The following is a 25,080-nucleotide window of genomic DNA, read 5'->3' as shown; positions in this document are numbered from 1 at the left end:
AAAAAGGAAAGGAAGTTGTCTGTGCTGAACGATGCTGATAGAAGGAGCCTGAGCACAGAATGCAGCTGTCGTGGGTGGACCTGTCCAACAGGGATAAGCCTCTGTATGTATTTTACAGATAGTGGATGGTAAAATGGCCAACGCTCACATTGTTGTGCTCATTGACAACGCCAGGATGGCCGTGGATGACTTCAACCTCAAGTAAGTCCCTTCTTCACAGACTTCCACAGAAGGAAACCTCAGCCTACTGTAACCCACTGCCAATTCTTGCTGGATTATAATTAAAGGGCACGATAAGAGAGCCATGTGCAATTAAATAACCCAGGTACAAAGAACACAGACAGACACAGACACACCACACCACACTACACCACAACCCAACACCACACACACACACACAACACAAGGTGATAATGAACAGAAAAACACTAAGAGAATTTAAACAACATTATGTGATTATGGCAGAAGAGCTGTGTGGGACCTTCAGGACTGCTAACAGTGTGGCGAGGGGGAGAATCCTGCTGTGCCTTCCCTGACTCTCAGTGTCATCCTCCCCACGTCCCCTTGGGGCCTCATTTCCCCTTATCTGTGTAATTCGGGCACTGAACAGCAACACTAAATTTCTCTTCCGATAAGTGATATTTTATTTTTTTTGTCTCTGCTGTTCTATGTGTGTGCATCAGGGTACATGTTTGTGTGCACAGTGCGGGATAAGCGAAAAGCAAAAGACAGCGTGGAAAGACAGCAAAGGACACATGGGTGTCCCACTCTGTCACTTTCCACCTTATCCCACTGAGACGAGTGTGAATCTGCAGCTGGACTGGTGGCCACCAAGCCCAGCAATCCTCCTGTCTTACAATCACTCCGGAATGGTAAAGGTTACAACAGAAACCCACACCTGGCTTTTCACATAGATTCTGGGATTGATCTCTGGTCCCTCCTGCAAGCACAGCAAGGACCCTCCCTCACCAAGCCCATCTCCACAGACCCTGACATTTTATTCTAAGTCCTCTTTAAATCAAATCAGCAGTAACCAGCACACACCGCCTTGCCCCAAGCTACATTCTATTTGTTCCCAACCTTTCCTTACCTTGGAAGAAAGTTACAGATCACTGAGCATGCTAGGCCACCACACAGGTTCCCGTTTTCCGTAGTGTCCGCTGTAAGTCACATGCAAGCCAATGATCTGAGGACTCATCCGAAAACAGGGACGGGGCTGTGGACAAATACAAAGCTGTGTGCTTTCTCCCTGGAGCCCAGGGACATCCCAGGCGCAGGCTGGCTGTTTGGTTTTAAGGTGTGCTGGGATGAAAGCATCCTGGAAGCGGAAGGCTGGTCATTCATTAATTAATTATGACTGTTATTGAGGGTTTGTTTTTTGAAGAGCGAATCCTTTGAAATTACTTCCATCAAACAGCCACAGTCACAAAGGAATCAGATATTCAATGCCTTCTCTCTATTCCTTCGACATAGGAGCATTTTTCCACCAGACCAAAGTCATGGGTTGTTCTGCTTGTAATTTTGTAAATCTTTCTTACCCTGGCGGTAAGAGGGTTACTTGAGTGTGGTGTGTGTGTGTGGTGTGTTGTGTCGGTGTGTGTGTGTGTGGTGTGTGTGTTTGGTTGTGTGTTTTTGTGTGTGGGTGTGTGGTGTGTGTTGTGTGTGTGTTTGTGTGTGGTGTGTGTTTGTGTGTGTGTGTGTGTGTGTGTGTGTGTTTGTGTGGTTTTGTGTTTGTGTGTGTGTGTGTGTGTGTTTAGGTTTGTTTGTTGTTTTTTTTCATCTGTACCACCCCAAATAGTCTTACTATGACTTGAATCTGACCTTTTGTTTGGACGCATGTACATTGGAAAATTCACGGCAAGATTAGAAGACATCTGAGATGGCATGCTACCCCCTGAGTCGTGGGCCACGCCTCCGGGTTACCACTGAGAGGGAGGCGGTAACTGGCATATTCATGCGTTTCTCAAACAACAACACGAGTTGTGGCCCAGGGGCACCTCGGGATTGACCAAGAAGGAAACACAGCCTTGCACAATGACTAGGATCTTGTCGGTACAGTTGTCAGAAAAGGAAACTCCCACGAAAGGGCATAAAACCATCCCGGCCAGTCTGATGCAGCCTCAGTTCTCAGCGTCAGGAGAGCAGAGATAGGCCTGCTCCATACGCAGATGGGACCATGAACTCCAGCCATGCTTTAGCCAGACCTATCGGCCTCTGTCCAACAGCCTTGGAGGCAGCTGGAGGAGGCCTGGGAGCGTCCCTAGGACCCCCAGCGTTCCACGGAGCGCAGGGGGTGTCCGCATCTCCCTTTCCTTCCTACACAGGCTGCCTGCCTCCTGGAGGGTCTTGGGGGGTCTGGAAGAGGCGGCCCCCTGCTAGGTGGAAATGGCAAGGGCCACCATGCGAACCTCAATGATCGCCTGGCCACCTACCTGGAGAAGTTGCGGCTCTAGAGGAGGCCAACTCCGAAGCTGGAACAGCCGCATCCTGCGGGGCATCAGGAGAGAGAACCCGACAACAAAAAAGATTATTCCCAATATGAGGAAGACATCACCCGCCTGCAGGATCAGGTAAGACAGACACCGAGAGAACTGCTGCTGCCATGGTGCCGCTATAACCAAGGGAGGCTAGGGGAGGGGCGGCGGGCCAGCGCACCTGACAGTTCCCAGGGGAAAAATAGCAAAAGATCTCATTTATCCATACGTTTCACATAAATCTTCTTTTTCCTTTCCTTCCTCAACATATCTACTGGCCATACCTTAAGTAAGGACTCGGGGAAACCGGTTGTAAAATTAATTTCTTTCTACAAGTGATGTGGGAAGGGAAGATAGTAAACATTTCAGAATTATTATATAGACTATCTTTTAAAATGCAAACCTGCCTGGTTTTCTACACAGTTAGAAGAAGAAAAAAAAAAAAAGTAAGGCTGTCGAAGTGTCAGGCAGCCAGTTACTGAGCAGGATCACTTAAGATCCAACAACGTCACCGAAATGATAAGAGCTGGTATGCAGGGTGCACCCCCGCCGTCTCAAGGCACGGCAAAGGATTTACTTTCTGCTCACCTCAGAGTCCTGGCGACAGTGTGACTCTCTATCAACAAAGGCTGGCTTACAGTATTGTGCAAATCGTGCCCTAAAAAGCGGTCACCCTCCAGGGCCGATATATCATTAGACATTCCTGGCTCTTTGTCTAGAAGCTGCTAAAAGACAAAGCTGGAAAAAAAAAAAAAAAAGACGAAACTGCATCTGAGAAGGCATATTGGCTAGAGGGGGGACGATATAAAATTAGGAGTGAGCTTAAAATATGAGCGTTGGAATAGTTTCTATGGAGATATCTTTGAAAAAAAAAAGAACATGCTTTCAACCAAATGCCTAAAACATTAAGTCCTACCTTTGGGGTACCTGGTATACAAGTAGAGGGAGGGACAATCATCTCACAGCTGTGTTCTTTAAAATTAGAAAATCCCTTTGTATGAAGGAGTTCCAGAAATCCCTCGAGAAGCATGCTTTAACCCACCTGGAGAGGTCCATCACAGCTTCCAATAGGAAGACCATATTATTTCACAACACTCAGCCACCTTTGCTTGAATGTAGGAGGACCCAATCAAGATAACACATAATCTGGTCCTTGTAATGGACACCCTAATTATCGAATAATCGGCCTAAATAACCGAGGGGGTAATTTCCTTAACGACAGAGTGCACGGTTTGTCTCTCTGAAGAACACAAGGTGACTCAAACATCCTCATGGTGTTTTTTTCGTTTAATGAAGTTGCTTTGGTTTTAGAATGGAGGGAAAGATTTTGCTGCAAACGGAAAGCCCGGAGTGTGACTCTCAAAAGAAATTCCAGCGTTACAACACCTGATCCAATACGCTAAGAGGAGAGAGAACTAAGAAGAGGGAAAGGGAAGGAAGCAGGGTATTGAGCACTTCTGTATGCCAAGCAATGTGGGTGGGGGGTTAGATATGCACTGTATCGTAAGAAGACTTCCTGCCACGGTGGGGAGATCTCCGTTGTCTGACTTAGGTCTCATAGGTGTTAGACAATGAAGTTCAAGTCAGGGGAATAACCCCCCAAAGCCGGCCCAGCAGAGACAGAGGTGGGACGCTTACTACTCGGGTCTGGTTCCAATGGTCCAACTTCGCCAGCCTCATACAAAGATGTGCTATTTGCAAGGATAGTGCAGAGGCTGACAGGACTGCTCACACCACACACACCACCACACACACACACACACACACACACAACACACACACAGAGTCAACTGTCACCCGCATCCTTCGTTTTCACAGCTCAGGCAAGCAACTTCCAGGCCAGGGAGACTGAAACCGGATACTTTCTCTCACTTGTTTTCCAAAGTTCTTTAGAATGGCACAGAGACGATTTAAAAAAGGGGGGGGGGGGGTGTGGGTTCTCAACTATGATGAAGGGCAGCTAGCCCACTCTCCATGGGGCCAACACCAGGATTCTGGGACAAAAGGTCCAAAGTTCATGTTTCATCTTCTCTGGCATGGAAAAAGGGACTCTTGAAGTGGGGTTCTCGCATTCCCTGACATACCACCACTTACAGATAGATAAACAGGTCCTAAGAGAGTCCTCAATCCCCCCCGGGCTAGCGGTTCCTGGGCCTGATGACGCATTCTGAGTAAATGTGACGTTTCCCCTCGTGTTACAGTTAAATGCGGTCAAAAAAAAAAAAAAAAAAAAAAAAAAAAAAAAAAAAAAGTCTGTAAGAAATGTAGTTCAAAAAAAAAAAGGTAACCCAAACACTTTGAAACACACCTTGGACATAGCAACAGGAGCATCACCTATCAAACTCCCTGATGCCTTCCCAGTATTCAACGTTTGGGGAGCATTGGGTCAATCGCCTCTCCTCATCAGGGGATTCCATACCTTGAAGCAAGAAACCCTGCTGCTAGCACAACAATCCAAAGATTCAAAGAATGAACACGGGGAGGGCCTGGGGAGACGCTCGGTTTTGAATAACCAGCACCAACAGTTGAAAAGCAACACTGTTTTTTACGTCCAGTCCACCCCACATCCTTTTGAAGGACTATGAAGGAGGACTCGCCAATAGCCCTCGTTGCTGTATATACCATGTACATAAACCCGAACCGTGAGAAGACAACGTTGTAAATACGAGCTTGGGTGCTGGAAGATGGCTGCTGTAGCGCATTAAGAGATTATTGCCAAGGGGCCTGAGTTCAGTTTCCCAGACCCTAAAAGGTGGTCCACAACACCTGTACACTCCACACCGTGTGATTCAAATGCTTTTTGGTCCCTTGCGGATCTCTGTGTGCATTGCTACACAACACACATACAACTCGCAGCACAAACATAAATGGTAAAGCATATATACACTGTACACATGTAGGTGGATAGAATTTGTGGGTCTCTGTAATCCGAGACTGGCTTTTGAACGCACGTTCTGTGCAGGTTCTTGTGAAAGAGTTCAGGGGTGCAGCCTGGAATTTGCACTCACTGGAGGCAAGGCTGTTTATTTCTCCTTCCAGAAGGAGACTCAGGCTGGGTCTGTGTCAACAGAACCGAGAGCAGCCACAGACCTGAGTCAAAACCAGTGAGCAAGAACTTTCCGTGTTCTTCAGAACATGACTTACTGCCTGCCGTACAATCTCTGTAGTTTACTCACTTGCTGAGTCAGTGTTCACCGTATCGATACGGCCAAGTACCTCCAAAAACAGCCTATGAGAAGGAAAGGTTTATTTCAGGTCCTGGTTCCAGACAGTCTCTAGCCATCATGGTGGGAAAGGTGTAATGGAACTAATGGTGTTGAAAGCTTATGGCAGAGACTCGGTGTAGACCAAGAAGTGAAAGAGCAGGACCAAAATAGGGGAGGTAACCGCCTTCCATCAGCTATTGCCCCCCCCCCCCCCCACTGAAAGGCCTCCCAGCCCTCCACAGCAGCACTACCAGTTGGGACTATTCAAACCTTGAGCCTTTAAGGGAACTTTCAAGTTCAAATAAAATGCCTCCACTAGTATAATTGCCTCTACCTCTTGGTCTTTTTTTTTTCTATTGGTAGAATAGCTGAGGGATTAACTTCTTACAATACTAGAGGCATGAAGTTCAAGGCTGAGGGGCCACATTTGGTAAGGGTCTTCTTGACTCTCTGAAGAGTCCTGCGTCAGGACAGGTTATCATGTGTTGGAAGGAGCCCATAACAGGGATGGAGGTGTCAGGAAAGGTTACCACGTGATGGAAGGAGCCCATAGCAGAGATGGAGGTGTCAGGAAAGGTTACCATGTGATGGAAGGAGCCCATAGCAGAGATGGAGGTGTCAGGAAAGGTTACCATGTGATGGAAGGAGCCCATAGCAGAGATGGAGGTGTCAGGAAAGGTTACCATGTGATGGAAGGAGCCCATAGCAGAGATGGAGGTGTCAGGAAAGGTTACCATGTGATGGAAGGAGCCCATAACAAGGATGGAGGTGTCAGGAAAGGTTACCATGTGATGGAAGGAGCCCATAGCAGAGATGGAGGTGTCAGGAAAGGTTACCATGTGATGGAAGGAGCCCATAGCAGAGATGGAGGTGTCAGGAAAGGTTACCATGTGATGGAAGGAGCCCATAACAAGGATGGAGGTGTCAGGAAAGGTTACCATGTGATGGAAGGAGCCCATAGCAGAGATGGAGGCGTCAGACGGCATCTTAACAACGGATTCACTCTCAACCTGCCACCGGACCAGCCCGTCAGTACGTAGACTAAACCCGTCCATGAAGGCAGGGCCATTGCTGGCTAATCACCCCATAAAGGTCTCACCACCTGTTCCCACCTCACCACACTTTACAGTACAGATTAAATTCCAGTGTGAGTTTGGGTTTTTTGGGGGGTGCGGGGGGGATTGAAGCCAAGTGTTACCTTTGTTTTTTCCATTGGAGACATGAGTCATCCCAAGATCCCCTTCTAAGAACCACTGAGCTTTCCTCAGTCAACACTACAGCTTTCCCGCATTTTTATTTAAGGAGAATCCGGGGCACAATCTTTGATCAGTCTTTGACGTGAGGCAGAAGAAGCGGCGCTGGTGTGTTTCAGTGATTTTATTTATCATTGCAATGGGATGTAATTGGATTGGCCTTTCCTACTCGGGTCTTACGGCTTATGCCATTTACAGGGGCAGGAAGGGCCTGAGTGTACATTCTAACTCTAGAAAGCATAAATACTGAATTTATTAAAAGACACCATTTATGAAAACAGTTCAGTGTTCCAATGCTTCGACCCGGCTGTGGCACTGAGAAGGTGGAAGGCTAAACCCTGCTTCGGAGAAGGCTATGGTCTCAGAGACACGTAACAAATGCAGTGCAGTGCAGGACTAGGGCCTGGCTTGCCTACTGTTGTAAGAAGCCCTGAGACTGTATAAAGGAAACATCAGGAGGCATGCCTATAACCCCAGCACTCAAACAGCGGAAACAGAAGACAGAAGTCCGAGGCCCTCCTCGACTGCATAGTGAGTTTAGGGTCAGCTTCAGCCACATGAGACCCTACAGCAAGTGTGGAAAAAGGAAGGATGAACCTCGTTAAGCATAGGAAGCAGCTGGACCCTGTGGCTGTTTCCAGCTTCCACGGCAGAGCAGAGATACCAAGTGGCCCGCCCTGTCAGAAGACTCTGGATACTGAGGAGGCCGTTTCCTCCTAGCAGGGTATCAAATTCATTCCGGAGAACTCCGGAAATGATTACTGAAGGAAGTAACCCTTGAACCCGTATTTCCAAGGAAGAACCAAAGTCGTGCCCTCGATTACACTGTGCATGCAAATAACTCTGAGTCATTCACCTATATCCGCAAAATGTGTTACAGCTGGGCATTGGACTCAGGGTGGAGGTCAGTAGCAAAGCGTCTGCCTACCCCTGGTTATGGGGTCCATTCTCAATACCCACTATACACACACAGGCACACAGACAGACAGACAGACACACACACACACACACACACACACACACACACACACACACACACACACACACAGAGTGATAATGAAACAACCAATAAGGATTAAACAACATCTATGTGATTATGGCAGAAGAGCTGTGTGGGACCTCTTCAGGACTGCTAACAGTGTGGCAGGGAGAATCCTGCTGTGCCTTCCCTGACTCTCAGGTCATCCTCCCCACGTCCCCTTGGGCCTCATTTCCCCCTTATCTGTGTAATTCGTGGCACTGAACAGCAACACTAAATTCTCTTCCGATAAGTGATATTTTATTTTTTTTGTCTGCTGTGTCTATGTGTGGCATAGGGTACATGTTTGTGTGCACAGTGCGGGGATAAGCACGCAAAAGACAGCGTGGAAAAGACAGCAAAGGACACTGGGTGTCCCACTCTGTCACTTTCCACCTTATCCCACTGAGACAGAGTGTGAATCTGCAGCTGGACTGGTGGCCACCAAGGCCCAGCAATCCCTCCTGTCTCTACATCCACTCCGGCAATGGTAAAGGTTACAACAGGAAACCCCACACCTGGCTTTTCACATAGATTCTGGGGATTTGATCTCTGGTCCTCCTGCAAGCACAGCAAGGACCCTTCCCTCACCAAGCCATCTCCACAGACCCTGACATTTTATTTCTAAGTCCTCTTTAAATCAAATCAGCAGTAACCAGCACACAGCCCTTGCCCCAAGCTACATTCTATTTGTCCCAACCCTTTCTTTACCTTGGCAGAAAGTTAAGATGCACTGAGCATGCTAGGCCACCACAACAGGTTCCCTGTTTCCGTAGTGTCCGCTGTAAGTCACATGCAAGCCAATGATCTGAGGACTCATCCGAAAACAGGGACGGGGCTGCTGGACAAATAACAAAGCTGTGTGCTTTCTCCCTGGAGCCCAGGGACATCCCAGGCGCAGGCTGGCTTGTTTGGTTTTAAGGTGTGCTGGGATGAAAGGCATCCTGGAAGCGGAAGGCTGGTCATTCATTAATTAATTATGACTGTAATTGAGGGTTTGTTTTGAAGAGCGAATCCTTTGAAATTACTTTCCATCAAACAGCCACAGTCACAAAGGAATCAGATATTCACTGCCTTCTCTATTTCCTTCGACATAGGAGCATTTTTCCACCAGGACCCGAAAGTCTGGGTTGTTCTGCTTGTAATCTTGTAAATCTTTCTTACCCTGGCTGTAAGAGGGTTTATCTGGAGTGTGTGTGTGTGTGTGTGTGTGTGTGTGTGTGTGTGTGTGTGTGTGTGTGTGTTTGTGTGTGTGTGTTGTGTGTGTGTGTGTGTGTGTGTTTGTGTGTGTTTGTGTGTGTGTGTGTGTGTGTGTGTGTTTGTGTGTGTGTGTGTTGTGTGTGTTTGTGTTTGTGTGTGTGTGTGTGTGTGTTTTAGGTTTGTTTGTTTGTTTTTTTCATCTGTACCACCCCAAATAGTCTTACTATGGACTTGAATCTGACCTTTTTTTGGACGCATGTACATTGGAAAAATTCCACGGCAAGATTAGAAGGACATCTGAGATGGCATGCTACCCACCTGATGTCGTGGGCCACGCCTCCGGGTTACCACTGAGAGGGAGGCGGTAACTGGCATATTCATGCGGTTCTAAACAACAACAGCAGAGTGTGTTGGCCCAGGGGCACCTCGGGATTGACCAAGAGGAAACACACATTGCACAATGATAGGATCTTGTCGGTACAGTTGTCAGAAAAGGAAACTCCCACAGCAAAGGGCATAAAACCATCCCGGCCAGTCTGAGGCAGCTCAGTTCTGCAGCGTCAGAGAGAGCAGAGATAGGCCTGCTCCATACGCAGATGGGACCATGAACTCCAGCCATGGCTTTAGCCAGACCTACTCGGCCTCTGTCCACAGCCTTGGAGGCAGCTGGAGGAGGCCTGGGAGCGTCCCTAGGACCCCCAGCGTCCACGGAGGCGCAGGGGGTGTCCGCATCTCCCTTTCCTTCACTACACCAGGCTGCCTGCCTCCTGGAGGGTCTTGGGGGTCTGGAAGAGGCGGCCCCCTGCTAGGTGGAAATGGCAAGGCCACCATGCAGAACCTCAATGATCGCCTGGCCACCTACCTGGAGAAGGTGCGCGCTCTAGAGGAGGCCAACTCGAAGCTGGAAAGCCGCATCCTGCGGTGGCATCAGGAGAGAGAACCCGACAACAAAAAAGATTATTCCCAATATGAGGAAGACATCAGCCGCCTGCAGGATCAGGTAAGACACCGAGAGAACCTGCTGCTTGCCATGGTGCCGCTATACCAAGGGAGGCTAGGGGAGGGCGGCGGGCCAGCGCACCTGACAGTTCCCAGGGGAAAATAGCAAAAGATCTCATTTCTCACATACTGTTCACATAAATCTTCTTTTTCTTCCTTCTCTCACATAAATCTTACTGCCATACCTTAAGTAAGGACTCGGGAAACCGGTTTGTAAAATTAATTTCCTTTCTACAAGTGATGTGGGAAGGGAAGATAGTAAACATTTCAGAATTATTATAGACTATCTTTTAAAATGCAAACCTGCCTGGTTTTCTACACAGTTAAAAGAAGAAAAAAAAAAAAAGTAAGGCTTCGAAGTGTCAGGCAGCCAGTTACTGAGCAGGATCACTTAAGATCCAACAACGTCACCGAAATGATAAGAGCTGGTATGCAGGGTGCACCCTCCGTCCTCAAGGCACGGCAAAGGATTTACTTTCTGCTCCACCTCAGAGTCCTGGCGACAGTGTGACTCTCTATCAACAAAAGGCTGGCTTACAGTATTGTGCAAATCGTGCCTAAAAAGCGGTCACCCTCCACGGGCCGATATCATTATGACATTCCTGGCTCTTTGTCTAGAAGCTGCTAAAAGACAAAGCTGGAAAAAAAAAAAAAGACGAAACTGCATCTGAGAAAGGCATATTGCTAGAGGGGGAGATGATAAAATTAGAGTGAGCTTAAAAATTGGAGCGTTGGCATAGTTCTATGGAGATATGCTTTGAAAAAAAAAAGAACATGCTTTCAACCAAATGCCTAAAACATTAAGGTCCTACCTTCTGGGGTACCTGGATACAAGTAGAGGGAGGGACAATCATCTCACAGCTGTGTTCTTAAAATTAGAAAACTTCCCTTTGTATGAAGGAGTTCCAGAAAAATCCCTCGAGAAGCATGCTTTAACCCACCCTGGAGAGGCCATCACAGGCTTCCAATAGGAAGACCATATTATTTCACAACACTCAGCCACCTTTGCTTGAATGTAGGAAGGACCAATCAAGATAACACAAATCTGTCCTTGTAATGACCCCTAATTATCGAATAATCGGCCTAATAACCGAGTGTGTAATTGCCTTAACTACAGAGTGCACGGTTGTCTCTCTGAAGAAAACAAGGTGACTCAACATCCTCATGGTGTTTTTTTCGTTTAATGAAGTTGCTTTGGTTTTAGAATGGAGGGAAAAGATGATGTCTGCAAACGGAAAGCCCGGAGTGTGACTCTCAAAAGAAATTCCAGCTTACACACCTGATCCAATACGCTAAGAGGAGAGAGAACTAAGAAGAGGGGAAAGGGGAAGGAAGCAGTTATTGAGCACTTTCTGTATGCCAAGCAATGTGGTGGGGGTTAGATATGCACATGTATGTAAGAAGACTTCCTGCCACGGTGGGGAGGATCTCCGTTGTCTGACTTAGTTCTCATAGGTCTGTTAGGACACTGAAGTTCAAGTCAGTGGAATAACCCCCCAAAGCCGGCAGCAGAGAGCAGAGGTGGGACGCTTACTCGGGTCTGGTTCCAATGGTCCAACTTCGCCAGCCTCATACAAAGATGTGCTATTTGCAAGGATAGTGCAGAGGGCTGACAGGACTGCTCACACACACACACACACACACACACACACACACACACACACACACACACACAGAGTCACACTGTCACCAGCATCCTTTCGTTTTCACAGCTCAGGCAAGCAACTTCCAGGCCAGGAGACTGAAACCGGATACTTTCTTCACTTGTTTTCCAAAGTTCTTTAGAATGGCACAGAGACGATTTAAAAAAGGGGGGGGGGGTGTGGGTTCAACTATGATGAAGGGCAGCTAGCCCACTCTCCATGGGGCCAGAACTCAGGATTCTGGGACCAAATAGGTCAAAGTTCATGTTTCATCTTCTCTGGCATGGAAAAGGGACTCTTGAAGGTTGGGGTTCTCCATATTCCCTGACACCCACCACTTACAGATGAGAAAACAGGTCCTAAGAGAGTCCTCAATCCCCCCCCGGGGCTAGCCGTTCCCTGGTCCTGATGACGCATTCTGAGTAAATGTGACGTTTCCCCTCGTGTTACAGTTAAATGCTGCTCAAAAAAAAAAAAAAAAAAAAAAAAAAAAAAAAAAAAAGTCTGTAAGAAATGTAGTTCAAAAAAAAAAAGGTAACCCAAAACTTTTGAAACACAACCTTGGACATAGCAACAGGAGCATCACCTATCAAACTCCCTGATGCTTCCCAGTATTCAACGTTTGGGAGCATGGTCAAATCGCCTCTCCTCAGCAGGGGATTCCATACCTTGAAGCAATGACCCTCTGCTAGCACACCAACTAGATTTGATTTTCAAGAATGAACACAGGGCAGGGCCTTGGGGAGACTCTAGGTTGTAATAACACAGCACACAGTTTAAAATCCACACCTCGTGTTTTACTTCCCAGTCCACCCCCATCCCTTTATGACTATGAAGGAGACCTCAGAAATAGCCGCTGCTGTATATTACCATGTTACATAAACCCGAACCGTGAGAAGAACAGTGTAAATACGAGCTGTGGGTGCTGGAGAGATGGCTCCGCTGTTAAGAGGACTTACTGCTCTTGCAAGGGGCCTGAGTTCAGTTCCCAGACCCTACAAGGTGGTCTCACAACTACCTGTAACTCCAATCCCGTGTGATTCAATGGCTTTTTTGTCCTTTGCAGGCTCCTGTGTGCACATGCTACACACCACATACACTCAGGCACATGAACATAAATGTGTAAATGCATATATACACTTACACATGTAGGTAGGAGAGAATTTTGGGTCTCATGTATCCGAGACTGGCTTTGAACTCACTATGTGCCCAAGGACAACCTTGAACTCCTGATCCTCCTGCCTTCACCTCTCTTGTACTGAGATTGCTAAACTGTGCCATCACACTCCATTTAAGCGCTGGGTATCGAACCCATGCTAGGCAAGCACTCTGTAAGCTGACCTTCATCACCAGTCTACCTGTGCCTTATGCTTAGTACACTGCAAGGCCTCACTCTCATGGACCATAAAGATGCTAGGTGGGGTGGGAGGGGCGGAGCTAGGGGTGGGAATTACATACCTGATGTGGGCTTCTCACTGGATACGATAAAGGATCCCTTTAACTTGGAAAAGCCAAATAAGTTCACTAGTGTCTCACTTCTCAGTTTCTGGTGTGTGCACTGCAAGGCTGCTAACTAGAGGAATGTCAAACAGCCTGGTAGAATAAGACGCATGGAAGGGAGAATACTGGTTTTGTTTGGTTTTTGGTTGGTTGGTTGGTTGGTTGGTTGGTTGGTTGGGTTTGTTTTTGTTTTTTAATACCATAAAGCAGCGCTGTGGACAGGAAGCCAGGAAGTACCTCTCTGGTACTTCAGGGCAGTTTCCACTTTTACAGCAAAGTTCAATGAACCTTTCTCAGTGCCTATAGTGGGACAAGTATGTGTGCAATATTATCTCATTTACTGTGTCTAACTCTTACTGTGCATTGGTGGGTAGCCATTGCTGTTGCTATTTTCATTATCATCATCGACGTTGTCGTCATTGTTATGGTCATCATCGTTGTTGTTGTTGTTGTTGTTGCTGTTGTTGTTGTTGTGTTTGGATGGAGAAACTGAGACTCAAATGTGCTCACCCAACTGGTGGGTGAAGACAGGACCCCAGCCCTGCTCTTTGAGTTCCAGACCCAGCGTTCCCCCTGACTTGTGAAGGGTGCTATTGTGCATTCACAGGACCAAATTCCAACCCATTGGTAAAGCTTTAAATAGGTCGAGAGTTTTTAAAAGGCACCTTTGTGTTAAGGGAGAGTTTTGCCCTAAGGAAAAAACCCCTCTCTAAATAAAGGAATTAGCTCTACAAATACAGTGGGAATGCCACAAGGTTCTGTCACACTCCAGCTGCGCTGCGAAGGCTTAAGAGCAGGGACCTCTGAGCTCACCTGTTTCCAATACAAACCCCTTATTGAACAAATGATGAGACCGAAGCAGAAGGGTGGAGTGACCGCCCAACCATGTGGCCAGGTCGGGAAGGAAGCCAGGCCAAAGAAACACAGGAGTCGGCTCTGGTGCAATGCTCCTTGCGAAAGTATTATTCTACCTTTACACACTGAGGAATGGACTCCGTTTTCCCAGAAGATTGTATGTGACACACATGAAATGTGGGCCCTTTCTCTAATCACAGCCTCTATACCCAATAACTCAAACACTTCCAGTGAGTCTTTTTTAATATAAATAAAGCTTACATAAGTATCTAGTGAGAGTCTTCGGCTGAAGGTTTTAATACTGTGGGAACTTCTCAATCAGCATTATTCGATAGTAAAGAATTCGCTCAGCTCGTGTTTTGACAGCTGTAATCAAAGCAATCTTGTCACAAACATATTACAAACAAATATATACACTTTTCAAAGGTTATATATGTGCTTCTAGTCACTCTGAGAAAAATAATAATAGTAATAATAATAATAATAATAATGACTGCTTTATATGAAAACCATTTGAAGTATACTTCAAATTAGCTCTCACACTGGAAACATGAGTGTGTTGCTGGTAAAAAAAAAAAATTATATCTATCTAAGGCAATAACTAGACTTTAGGAAAACTTACCTTGGAGTCACAATAAAAAAGGACACAGAAGCTGGGTGATGGCTCAGTGGGCGGGAGAAATTGCTGTACAGACATGAAGACCTGAGTTTGGATCCTCAACATTCATATCAAAGGCTAAGAATAATCATGTGTAACCTGTAACCCCAGCACTAATGGGGAGAAGTGGGAGACAGGAGGATTGCTGGGGGCTGCTAGGCACCATTCTAACTCCAGGGTCAGGGAGAGACCCTGTCTCAAAGGAATAAGGAGAACGATGATAGAGCAGAAAGAGGCCTTGAGGTCATCCTCTGTCCTTCTGGAGCACATGCATGGGCATCTGCATGCACACGCATGCGCACACACGCACACACGCGCACACACACATGCGCGCACACTCCTGTTTTTAACAAAAAAAAGGAAAGGAAGTTGTCTGTGCTGAACGATGCTGATAGAAGGAGCCTGAGCACAGAATGCAGCTGTCGTGGGTGGACCTGTCCAACAGGGATAAGCCTCTGTATGTATTTTACAGATAGTGGATGGTAAAATGGCCAACGCTCACATTGTTGTGCTCATTGACAACGCCAGGATGGCCGTGGATGACTTCAACCTCAAGTAAGTCCCTTCTTCACAGACTTCCACAGAAGGAAACCTCAGCCTACTGTAACCCACTGCCAACTTCTTGCTGGATTATAATTAAAGGGCACGATAAGAGAGCCATGTGCAATTTAAATAACCCAGGTACAAAGTGCACGTGATAGCAGGTGGAGATTTGAATATAAACCAAGAATTAGGTGCTATTAGAAACTTTTCATTTTAGATATGCTAATTGTGTTACTTATTTGGAAAGAAAATTTTGTTTTAAAAAATGCACTCTGTGGTATATAGGGTTAAAATGCAATAATGTCTGTAGTTTAAATTTTTTAAAACATTTTCAGCAATAAGCCATGTATGCATATTGGTACATACTTGTAATCTCAGCCCTCGGGAGGGAAAGGCAGTAAGATCGTGAGTTCAAGAGCAGCCTGGGATATATACCAAGAAGTTTGTCTCAAAAATAAACAAATGCTCAAACAACCACACAATTTTTTCAGTAATGAATGTAGATAAAACACATATGCAAAATACTCATGTATAATAAATACATGATGGCTATAGGGCTAAATGTATCCTATTATATACTCAATTTAAAAGCTGAGTTGCCAACACAGACAAGCATCGCATAGAATAAGTGTAATAAATGTGCTATATCCATATATATATATATATATATATATATATATATATATATATATATATATATATATATATTCCTACGTCAATGTAGCAGTATGCCTCAGGTGTCCTGTATGAATCAGTTAGTCTTTCACTTACACTTGAAAAGTAAGAGTGACCCCTCTAAACCCAAGTGGACCCTGGCAATGTTTATGGCCTCCCAACAACAGGTGTGCTCTTTCCTCCTCTCTCCAAAGGTATGAAAATGAACACTCCTTTAAGCAAGACTTGGAGATTGAAGTTGAGGGCCTCCGAAAGACCTTGGATGATCTGACCATTGTCACAACAGACCTGGAACAGGAAGTGGAGGGAATGAGGAAAGAACTCATCCTTATGAAGAAGCGCCATGAGCAGGTGGGGCTGCCCTGGGCCCCTGGGAACCAGCTCTGCTCTCAACCTCACAGTCCAGGGTGACCCCATAGTTAACAGGAGGGACTGCCAGGCTCAGTGTCCCTTATAACCACAGTGACATCTCATTTCTCTGATATAAAGGTTATCTGCTCAGATGTTAAACAAAAGTACCAAGCAGAATCATAATTAGCAGTGAATAGCAAAATAACAATAATTAATAGCAATAATAATAACTTGTAACCGCACACTGGTCACCAAGGCTTGTCCCTATAATACTGTGAGAATCAGAACTGGCTAGATTGCCCAGTAGGTATAGTGCTTGCCGCCTAAGCATAAGGACTGAAGTTCAGATCCCCGGAGCCCTCTAGATTAGTATGGTTATTCCAGCATTTGGGAGGCAAAGACCCGATCCACAGGGCAATATGGCTGACTAAGACTAGCCAAGTTAGTGAGCTCCAGGGAGACCCTGCCTCAATAAAATAAAAAAAGTGCAGGGCAATAGGAAAGACACCTAACATCAACTTTGAGCCACCATATCCATGATCACACATGTGCGCAAACATGTGCACACATATGCATGCATACATGCAACACACATAGAAATGGAAAAAGATAATAATAAGTGGGGCTGGGAAGGAGGCTCAGTCAACAAAGTGCTCGTTGTAGAAGCCAAGGACACTAATTCAAAGCCCCCAGCATGCTCATTAAAAAAAAACCCTGGTGTGGTGGGGTGCACCTGTAAGCCCAGCACTAGGGGAAGCGGACACAGGGGGATGCTTGGGGGCTCCTGGGGAGCCGACATTACCAGATTGGAGAGTTCTGTGTTCAGTGAGAGATTCAAAAATAAGGTGATGAGTGGCTGAAAGAAACACCCACTTCAACCTCTGGCCTTCACACGCACAGAGGTGTATGCACTTACACATATATGAACAGAGAGAGATAAAGGCAAGGATGAGAACAAACGTGTGAGGTTGAACCTCCATCATGGGCCCCTGTGCAGAGAATGAGGACAATGGAATAAAGCAGATACTGAAAGTCAAAGCTTAAAGATCCTAATCCATAGAGCCATATAACTGACTTACAGAACTACCTACTGTTCATCTGAAGCCCCTGAGACTGACAAAGAACAGAAAGACATTTGCTTCTGAACATCAAAGAGCCCAGTTTTGAATAGCTGTGTCAACAGTGGTTGTTAGTAACACCTTTCCTGTGACCACTTGGCTTCCATGAAACCCCTAGGGAAACATAAGGAGGAACATTCTTTAAGCCTCTCTCTTGGTTGCTGAACTAACTGCTTCCCCCAAAGCTTTGGCCGAGGGCTGGAAGTGTTGACCACTTGACTTCATAGACACATTACCAATGGACACTTGTCAGAAGGAATCTATTTGTTTCTAGAATATTCTCAACTGAGGAATTAGGTCAAAGAAACCATCTGACTATGTGCTGTTCTGGTTTGGATAGGAAATGGCCTCCACGGGCTTGAGTTTTGCTGCACAGTCCCCACTCACAGGACTGTTTTAGAAGTCCTGGAGGCTTGGGGAGGTGGAGGAAGTAGAATCCAAGGGGTGGGTCCTTGTGAGTATTTTGTTTCTGCCCAAGTGAGCTTGTACTCTCTCTCATTTCTCTCTCTCTCTCTCTCTCTCTCTCTCTCTCTCTCTCTCTCTCTCTCTCTCTCTCTCTCTCTCTCTCTCTCTCTCTCTCTCTCTCCCTCCCCCTCCCTTCCTCCCTCTCTCTCCTCTCCCTCTCTCTCTATCTCTCTCCCTCCCTCTCTCCTTCACTCCCTCTTTCTCTCCTCTCTGTCTCTCTGTCTCTCTGTCTTTCCTTCACCCTCCCTTCTCTCCCCCTGTTTCCTCTTTTACTTTCTCCTTCTTCCCACTCCCTTTCTCCCTCTGTTTCACTTCTGTCCGTCTTCCTGTATTGCTCCTTTCTGTCCTTCAAGGAGTGAGGCAGCCCCTCTTCCACATGTTCTCTGAGTGTGCTGTTTCTCATTGCTATGACCCTGACAGAGACATCTAAGGGAGGGGAAATTAATTTTGACTCACAGGGTCAGAGGCTCAGTCCATGGCTACTTGACCCACGCACTTGGACAGTGTGACACAGCAGCAGGAGTACAGGAAAAGAGAGGTTTTTTTAAATGTCACAGCTACAAGAAACAGAAAAACAGAAAGGGGCCAGGAATAAGATATCTCCAAGGAACACACACACACACACACACACACACACACACACACACACACAGGGACTCACCAGCAAAGTCCTACCTCCTAAAATGTCCCGAGCCAACCAAGAAAATGCTATTAGCTGAGAACCAAGCCCACAGCAATGGCCCTTTGCAGAAGACCCTATATAACAAACCATAATACTTGTGTTATGTTAGTCTTTATTTTATAACGTTTTAGAGAATATGTACACCATATTTAGTTAGTTTGTAATAACTACAAAATGCCCACACCAGTGACAGTAGCAATCCATAACCAGAGTCATCTACTAGCGCCAATTTTCACGATAGTCCAGCCTTCTGATTGTCACGGGCCAATTCCTTTTCTTTCTCTGTGATGAAACAGGAAATGGAAGAGAATCATATGCCAAGTGACTTCAAGGTCAACGTGAAGGTGGACACGACTCCAGGGGAGGATCTGATTAAGGTCTTGGAAGATATGAGGCAAGAGTACGAGTTGATAATAAAGAAGAAACATCAAGAGCTGGACGCCTGGTTTAGAGAGCAGGTAGCGGAAGAGTGACCAGACCTCCCAATTCCTCTGTTGCCACATGGCCCGACACTGATGCTTCCACTTCTGCTTGCTTCGCAGTCAGCAGCCATGGCCCAGGATGTGGCCAGCCCCGCACCTGTACAGGGCAACCAAAGTGATATCCATGAGCTGAGACGAACATTCCAGGCCCTAGAGATTGACCTGCAGGCCCAGCACAACAGGGTGAGTTGAGGAAGGGAAGACCCTGGGCCCTGTACCGTCTTCTCCACTGAGACTTCCTCCACCTTGTCCCCTGGTCCCAGCTCCCCAGTCCCCTTGGGACTTCTCTCCTTCTCCACTTTGCATTCAAAGCATTCATGGTGAGAATGAGAAGAAATGTGTGTAAAGGCATAGATAGACTTCCGCTGGGTAGCTCTTTACATCCAGTGCTGTTGATCGTCATATTGACCTTCCCAGGAAGGGTCCTATCCTCATTCTAAAGATAGGGAAACCAAAGCTCCGGGCAGATAATGGGTTTGGCAAAGGTCATACAACTGGCGAGGTATTGGTAGTGAGGTCATGTGACTTCCGAGGTGGAGGACGCTGTGCACAGCCCCAAATTGACCACCAGTCCTCACTTACACCCAGTATGTCCCCCAAACTCCAATAAGAAGAAATCCTGGCACTAGCATGACAGCTGGCAAATTTAGGCCTGGATGACTCCAATGTGTTGCTGCATCCATTATGTGTGTGATGTGTTCCCCACTATCCTGCCTATGTTCTTGAGCCTAAGCCACTTCTATTTTCACCCTGGTTTGGTTAGACGCTTTGTAGGAATGCAACATCGTTGTGCATAATCTATCAATTGATTCCCTTCATATCTACTGAACCTTCTGCTCCTTTATCAGCGGGGCTCCTGAGCACTGCTTTTCACCCTGCATTTTGAACAGGCATAGTTAGCTCACGTGTTTTGCAAAAGAATACAGCAAATAACCTTGTCTTGTGAATTAGTGATAGCAAACAGACATTAAAATGTGCACTGTCGGCTAGGCACGGAGGCGCATGCCTATAACCCCAGCACTTGGGAGGGTGCAGAAGGAAGATGACAAGTTCGTGTAGTGAAGAGTCTGTCTCCCAGAAAACTATGCATTGTCAAGGTGGCGATGACGGCCACTGAAATGATCACAGGGTGATGCTCGGGAGTGCTGAATGTGTTTCCACTTGACACTAGTCCTGGGGTCAGTAAGATGCTGATATCTATGTTCTTGTGCTCCCCTGCCTGGTATTGTGCTTAACACTATGAATTCAGTGATGGAAGAGTGAGTGAGGATGGCAAAATCGTCAAAATATATGTACGACAGGTGGGAAAGACTGCCCGGGAGAAGGGAAGAGATGGCAGAGTAGAGAGCTGCCACCTTGAACGCGGTGAGAGCATGACAGCTGAGGATGGACTGAGAGAGGTGGGGGGTGCTTGCTGTGGCTATGGGTTAGAGAGGAAGTGGGGAGCCCCAGGTGAAGGGCACAGCAAATGCAAAGAGGAAGGAGGCATAAATGTGTCCTGTGCAACATTCAGGATCAAAGAAAAAGAAAGGAGTGGAGAGAGAAGAGATGGGGGGGGGGAGGACGACAAGGAAGGAAAGGAGGGCAATGGGGTCAGGCCAAAATGGATCCAGACAGGGTGGGGCTCTGTAGGCTCCTTGGAGGGAGGATTTGGAGCAACCAGAGTAGCTTGCTCTTCGAGGAATTCTGTGATGCGAAGCAGAGAAGCTGGGCAGTGGCCGAGGGTGGGTGGCTAGAGAGTTAAGACAGAAAATCCAGGCAGGGTTATCTAGCTAGAAGGGACAGTGATAATAAAGTCAGGAGGCAGTGGAGGTGACAGCAGCAGACAGCTCGTGTCATTGGAGCCATTGGAGCCATTGGAAACCAAGACACAGATCAAGTCCGTGAGTGGAAATAAAGGAGAGTGGCTGTTGGTATTCCCACTAGAATGTTCTCTTCCCTCAGTGAGACAGAGGGCTGAGAGGAGGGATGAGAGACAGGGCCTAAGGATAAAGGAGAAGGGGTGAAACAGGTCTCTGGGTCGGTGGGTGGGGGGGAGGGGATGAAAGGTTGCCCGCACTAGAGGGATGTGGCTTGATAGCCAGGCAAGCCTGGGCTGCCAAGGCTCCCAGTGCACTAGTGAATGAATTATCATTTCCTCTTTCAGAAATCCGCTCTGGAAAACATGCTGACAGAGACCCAGGCTCGGTACTCCTGCCGTCTCCAGGACATGCAGGAGATCATTTCCCACTATGAGGAGGAGCTGATACAGCTACGCCAAGACCTAGAACGTCAAAACAATGAACACAAGGTGTTGCTGGGCATCAAAACCCACCTGGAGAAGGAAATCGCCACCTACCGCCAGCTCCTGGAGGGAGACAGTGAAGGGTGAGGCAGTAGTGGCTGGGACATGCTAATATGACTCTCCCATGCAGGCAAATGTCTATGTCCCAAGGGTCTCAGAGAGAGATAGAGAAAGAGAGAGAAAAGAAGAAGAAGAAGAAGAAGAAGAAGAAGAAGAAGAAGAAGAAGAAGAAGAAGAAGAAAGGGGAGAGGGAGGAGAGAGAGAAGGAGGAAGAGGAAGAAGAGGAGCGGGGAGGAGGAGGGGGAGGAGGAGGAAGAAGACAGAGAGAGAGACAGAGACAGAGAGACAGAGAGAGAGACAGACAGAGAGAGAGAGAGAGAGAGAGAGAGAGAGAGAGAGAGAGAGAGAGAGAGACTAATTTCCCTAGAAGATTCCTCTATCTGTTCTTTCATTGAGTCTGAACTAAAAGAATAGTTCCCCCTGTATGATTTAACTCAGAACAGTTAAATAAAGTAATGGTTCAAAGCAGGCATGGGGGAAGGGCAAACAGGTTTGACTACTGTGCTTCTCCAACAGAGCGCACACAATTTGAGTTCAAAAAGTAAAAACAAAAGGCAGGGGAAACATTTTAGATCCACAGCAGGGAAAGATTCCTTAAGAGAGTCAAGATGTTAAAACTGGTATTTCCGACCATCCCAAGGAATAATAGCTAATCATGAAGAGATCCATGCGTGTCCTGCGGCCCAAAATTATGGATCAGAAGTTCTTTGTCAAAATACATAAACAAAATGTAATTGGGTCAAACTATGACCGGTCTGAAGATCTCAAGGATTCCAGACCTGAGATCTAAACTCTGGAAGGGATATTGGTGGCTTCTGGGAACTGGAAGGAAGGACAGGAAGTCTTGGGAGAATTCTCCTGGCTTCTAGGAGGTTGTTCTCTCTTCTACGGGATCCAGCTACCCCCACAAAGTCATGATCTTGAAACTGCCTGGCCCAATTATCCTCCCAAAAGAGCTACAAAGTGACAATTGAGCAAAGGAAAGGTTGGTGGTTGCTAACCCAGACTTCGCTTTTTTTTCCCCCCTTTCTTTTCATAGGACGATGGATGAACTTGAGTCAAGAATGAAAGGTAAGTGAGGATCCGTTTCACCGTCTGACCCGCCCTGTTGTTTCAGCTAATCAGCCTGACTACCCACTCCATGTTGGTCATAAGCCTCACTCAGCTCCCTAATGTCCTGAGCTCAATTTTTACTTCCCTTGCAGATGGCCAGAAATTTTCACTTTAGTTAACAAATTAGGTACCATGGAGCCAAGTGGGCCCTGATTATTTTAGCAGTGGAACTCTGAGTATTTCTTATTCAACGATCTTATGAATAAGTGAATTAGGGTTTTTTTTTCCTTATATATTTTCATGTACATGATGAGATATCTTGAGGATGGAAACCAGCACTAAAGATGAAATTTAGCAAAATTTAGTAGTGCTTCATATAAATATACAAGCGTGTGTGTGTGTGTGTGTGTGTGTGTGTGTGTGTGTGTGTGTGTATACACATCTTAAGTCTATTTTTGTGTGAAGTAAAGTCTTGCAGTGTGTAGTGTTCCCCTCACAGCATCATGTCACTTTTCCCAGAGCTTGGGAAGTTGGAGCATTTGGGACTTTGGAACTTTGAATAAGGGAGCTCGGCTTGTTTATGCAAGCTCTTTGCAAGAAAAACATGGATTAAAGTAGCGATTGATAGTATTCTCTCTCTCTCTCTCTCTCTCTCTCTCTCTCTCTCTCTCTCTCCCTCCCTCCCTCCCTCCCTCCCTCCCTCCCTCTCTCTCTCCCTCTCTTAAATGATGACGTCTGTTACCTAGACTCCTAGGAAATTACATCACATCAGTTCCCAAACCTGACCATATTGATCAGTAAGGGTTTCCATGAGATCTGAGTAGGGAACACTGAAGGGTGTGTGCTGAGGCCAGATGAGGTTGGGAGTGCCACACTACGCATCCTTCCCTTGAACAGGCATGCTGCCTTACAGCACGCCAGACGCAGAGCAAGCATTTCCGAGAGGAATAAAAGGGACAGGAAAGAGAAACAACCAAAGGTTTTACTTTGTCTAACTCAGTAGTCTCACACTTTCAACCCCAGGAACCAGCATTTTCTCAGATTACCATGAACATGTGACAGAAAAGTTTAACACAGATGAGTGTAGAGCGGGCGTCACATTCGGATTAGATTTGTTTGATAAAATTATCCTAAGGCATTAGAGGTTCAGAGAATCTGAGTTGAGCTAACCATTTCAGAGCAGCTGGTCTAACTGCTCTGTTTCTGAAAGACTGGACAGATGCCACAAAACCTCGTCTTAGCTGCGGCCAGAGGTGGGAAGCCCAAAACTTGATGTACATCTGCTGTGTGCTGTGCAAGAACCTTGAGTCTCACATTTCCCCTTGTATATCTATTCATAGTTTCCACTCCTCCTATGGCCTAGAACTAGTTTACTGGCGTATCAGCAAAGCACTTATTCAAATAAGGGGTGGTGTCTTTGGAAACAGTGACTGTCCTTGGCCTCTCACCCATCCGCGCCATGCTTCTAGAACTTAAAACAAGATGTCTCGAATGGCACGCAGTGCTCTGTACACTCACAGTCTGTAGTGAAGAGCCACAGAGTCCTCGTGAGTAGAAAGCCCTCTGCAAGAGCTGGTGGCCAGCCATCAGCTTCCTTACCGGGCTCCAGATCTCCAGAAAGTAGCCCTGTTCAGAGACCTTCGCTTTTTGGAGGAAGTGGAGCTTTCCTCCACGGTAAGGCCCTTCCTCCCTGTAGCAGAGCCCACCATGTAGCTTGGTGAGGATTTTACAAGACACAGAAACCAGGCAGGGAGCAGGTCACTGAACAGCATGAGCACAGTGCATGATGGGCAGAGCCTGGCAGTGACGTCTTCCACGTTCTTTCCCTTAGGATCCGCAGCTTCAACGATCAAGACCATCACCCAAGAGAGCGTCAACGGAAGAGTAGTTCTTTCTCAAGTGAATGAGATCCAAAAGCATGTGTGAGGCCATTAAGTTTGCCTGTTATAAAAAACCATATTCCCCCAATGGGAAGTCCTTGCCCAGACACTAATGGGTGAGTCTCAATGATAATCCTTGGAGTTTTCGGATTCAGAAACTTTTTTTCTATAGTGACCCCACCAGACTCCCCATGATGCTCTTAATATATTGCTGAAAGTTTTTGCGTGAAAGAAGAAGTTTGTGAATTAAAGCTCTACTCTCCTGCTCTCCTGGTGCAGCCTTCGGGGGTGGGAGGGGGGAGGTGGCCATCAGTGTGCATCTGGTTTGTAGCCAATAAACCTCCACATGGGTTGCATTCTGTCTTTTCCTATGGCATCAGACAAGACAGGGCCTCAAGGTCTCTCTACTGAGATGCTTGTGGAGCACGTCCATGAAAGATCCAGAGGGGTTTCCAAGTGTCAGATGGGTCGCCAGTAGCCAAGCACTTTGGCAGAATGGTCACAGCTGTGCAACCAGGGATGGAGTGTAGTTTTTGAGGCTTCCTAGGCCCTGCTAGCAGAAAGGGGGAGGGGCACAGAGGAAGGAATCTCTGAAAACTCCCCTGAGGGGGTATATATATATATATATATACATATATATATATATATGTGTGTGTGTGTGTGTGTGTGTGTGTGTATTAT

The 25,080-nt window shown here is 46.6% G+C and overlaps 1 protein-coding gene across 3 annotated transcripts in view; it reads left to right on the top strand.

Moving 5' to 3' along the window:
* Krt23 (keratin 23) overlaps positions 1-24,687 on the top strand; it is a 30,170-nt gene extending 5,483 nt beyond the window's left edge. The window contains exons 1-8 of one of the 3 annotated variants that reach the window (XM_051158531.1): positions 9,682-10,151; positions 15,279-15,361; positions 16,219-16,375; positions 18,937-19,098; positions 19,183-19,305; positions 21,269-21,489; positions 22,506-22,537; positions 24,351-24,687. In XM_051158531.1, coding sequence (XP_051014488.1) covers positions 9,756-10,151; positions 15,279-15,361; positions 16,219-16,375; positions 18,937-19,098; positions 19,183-19,305; positions 21,269-21,489; positions 22,506-22,537; positions 24,351-24,445 — 1,269 coding nt within the window. In that variant the 5' untranslated portion in view covers positions 9,682-9,755 and the 3' untranslated portion in view covers positions 24,446-24,687. Of the gene's footprint in view, positions 1-118; positions 202-9,681; positions 10,152-15,278; positions 15,362-16,218; positions 16,376-18,936; positions 19,099-19,182; positions 19,306-21,268; positions 21,490-22,505; positions 22,538-24,350 lie in introns of those variants that run through there. The other 2 variants (XM_051158532.1, XM_051158533.1) reach the window with 2 other exon arrangements.
* The last annotated feature ends 393 nt before the right edge of the window (positions 24,688-25,080 follow it).

Source organism: Acomys russatus, chromosome 16 (assembly GCF_903995435.1).
Source record: "Acomys russatus chromosome 16, mAcoRus1.1, whole genome shotgun sequence".
Lineage (NCBI taxonomy): Eukaryota > Metazoa > Chordata > Mammalia > Rodentia > Muridae > Acomys > Acomys russatus.
This window is presented reverse-complemented; position numbering and strand designations above follow the sequence as displayed.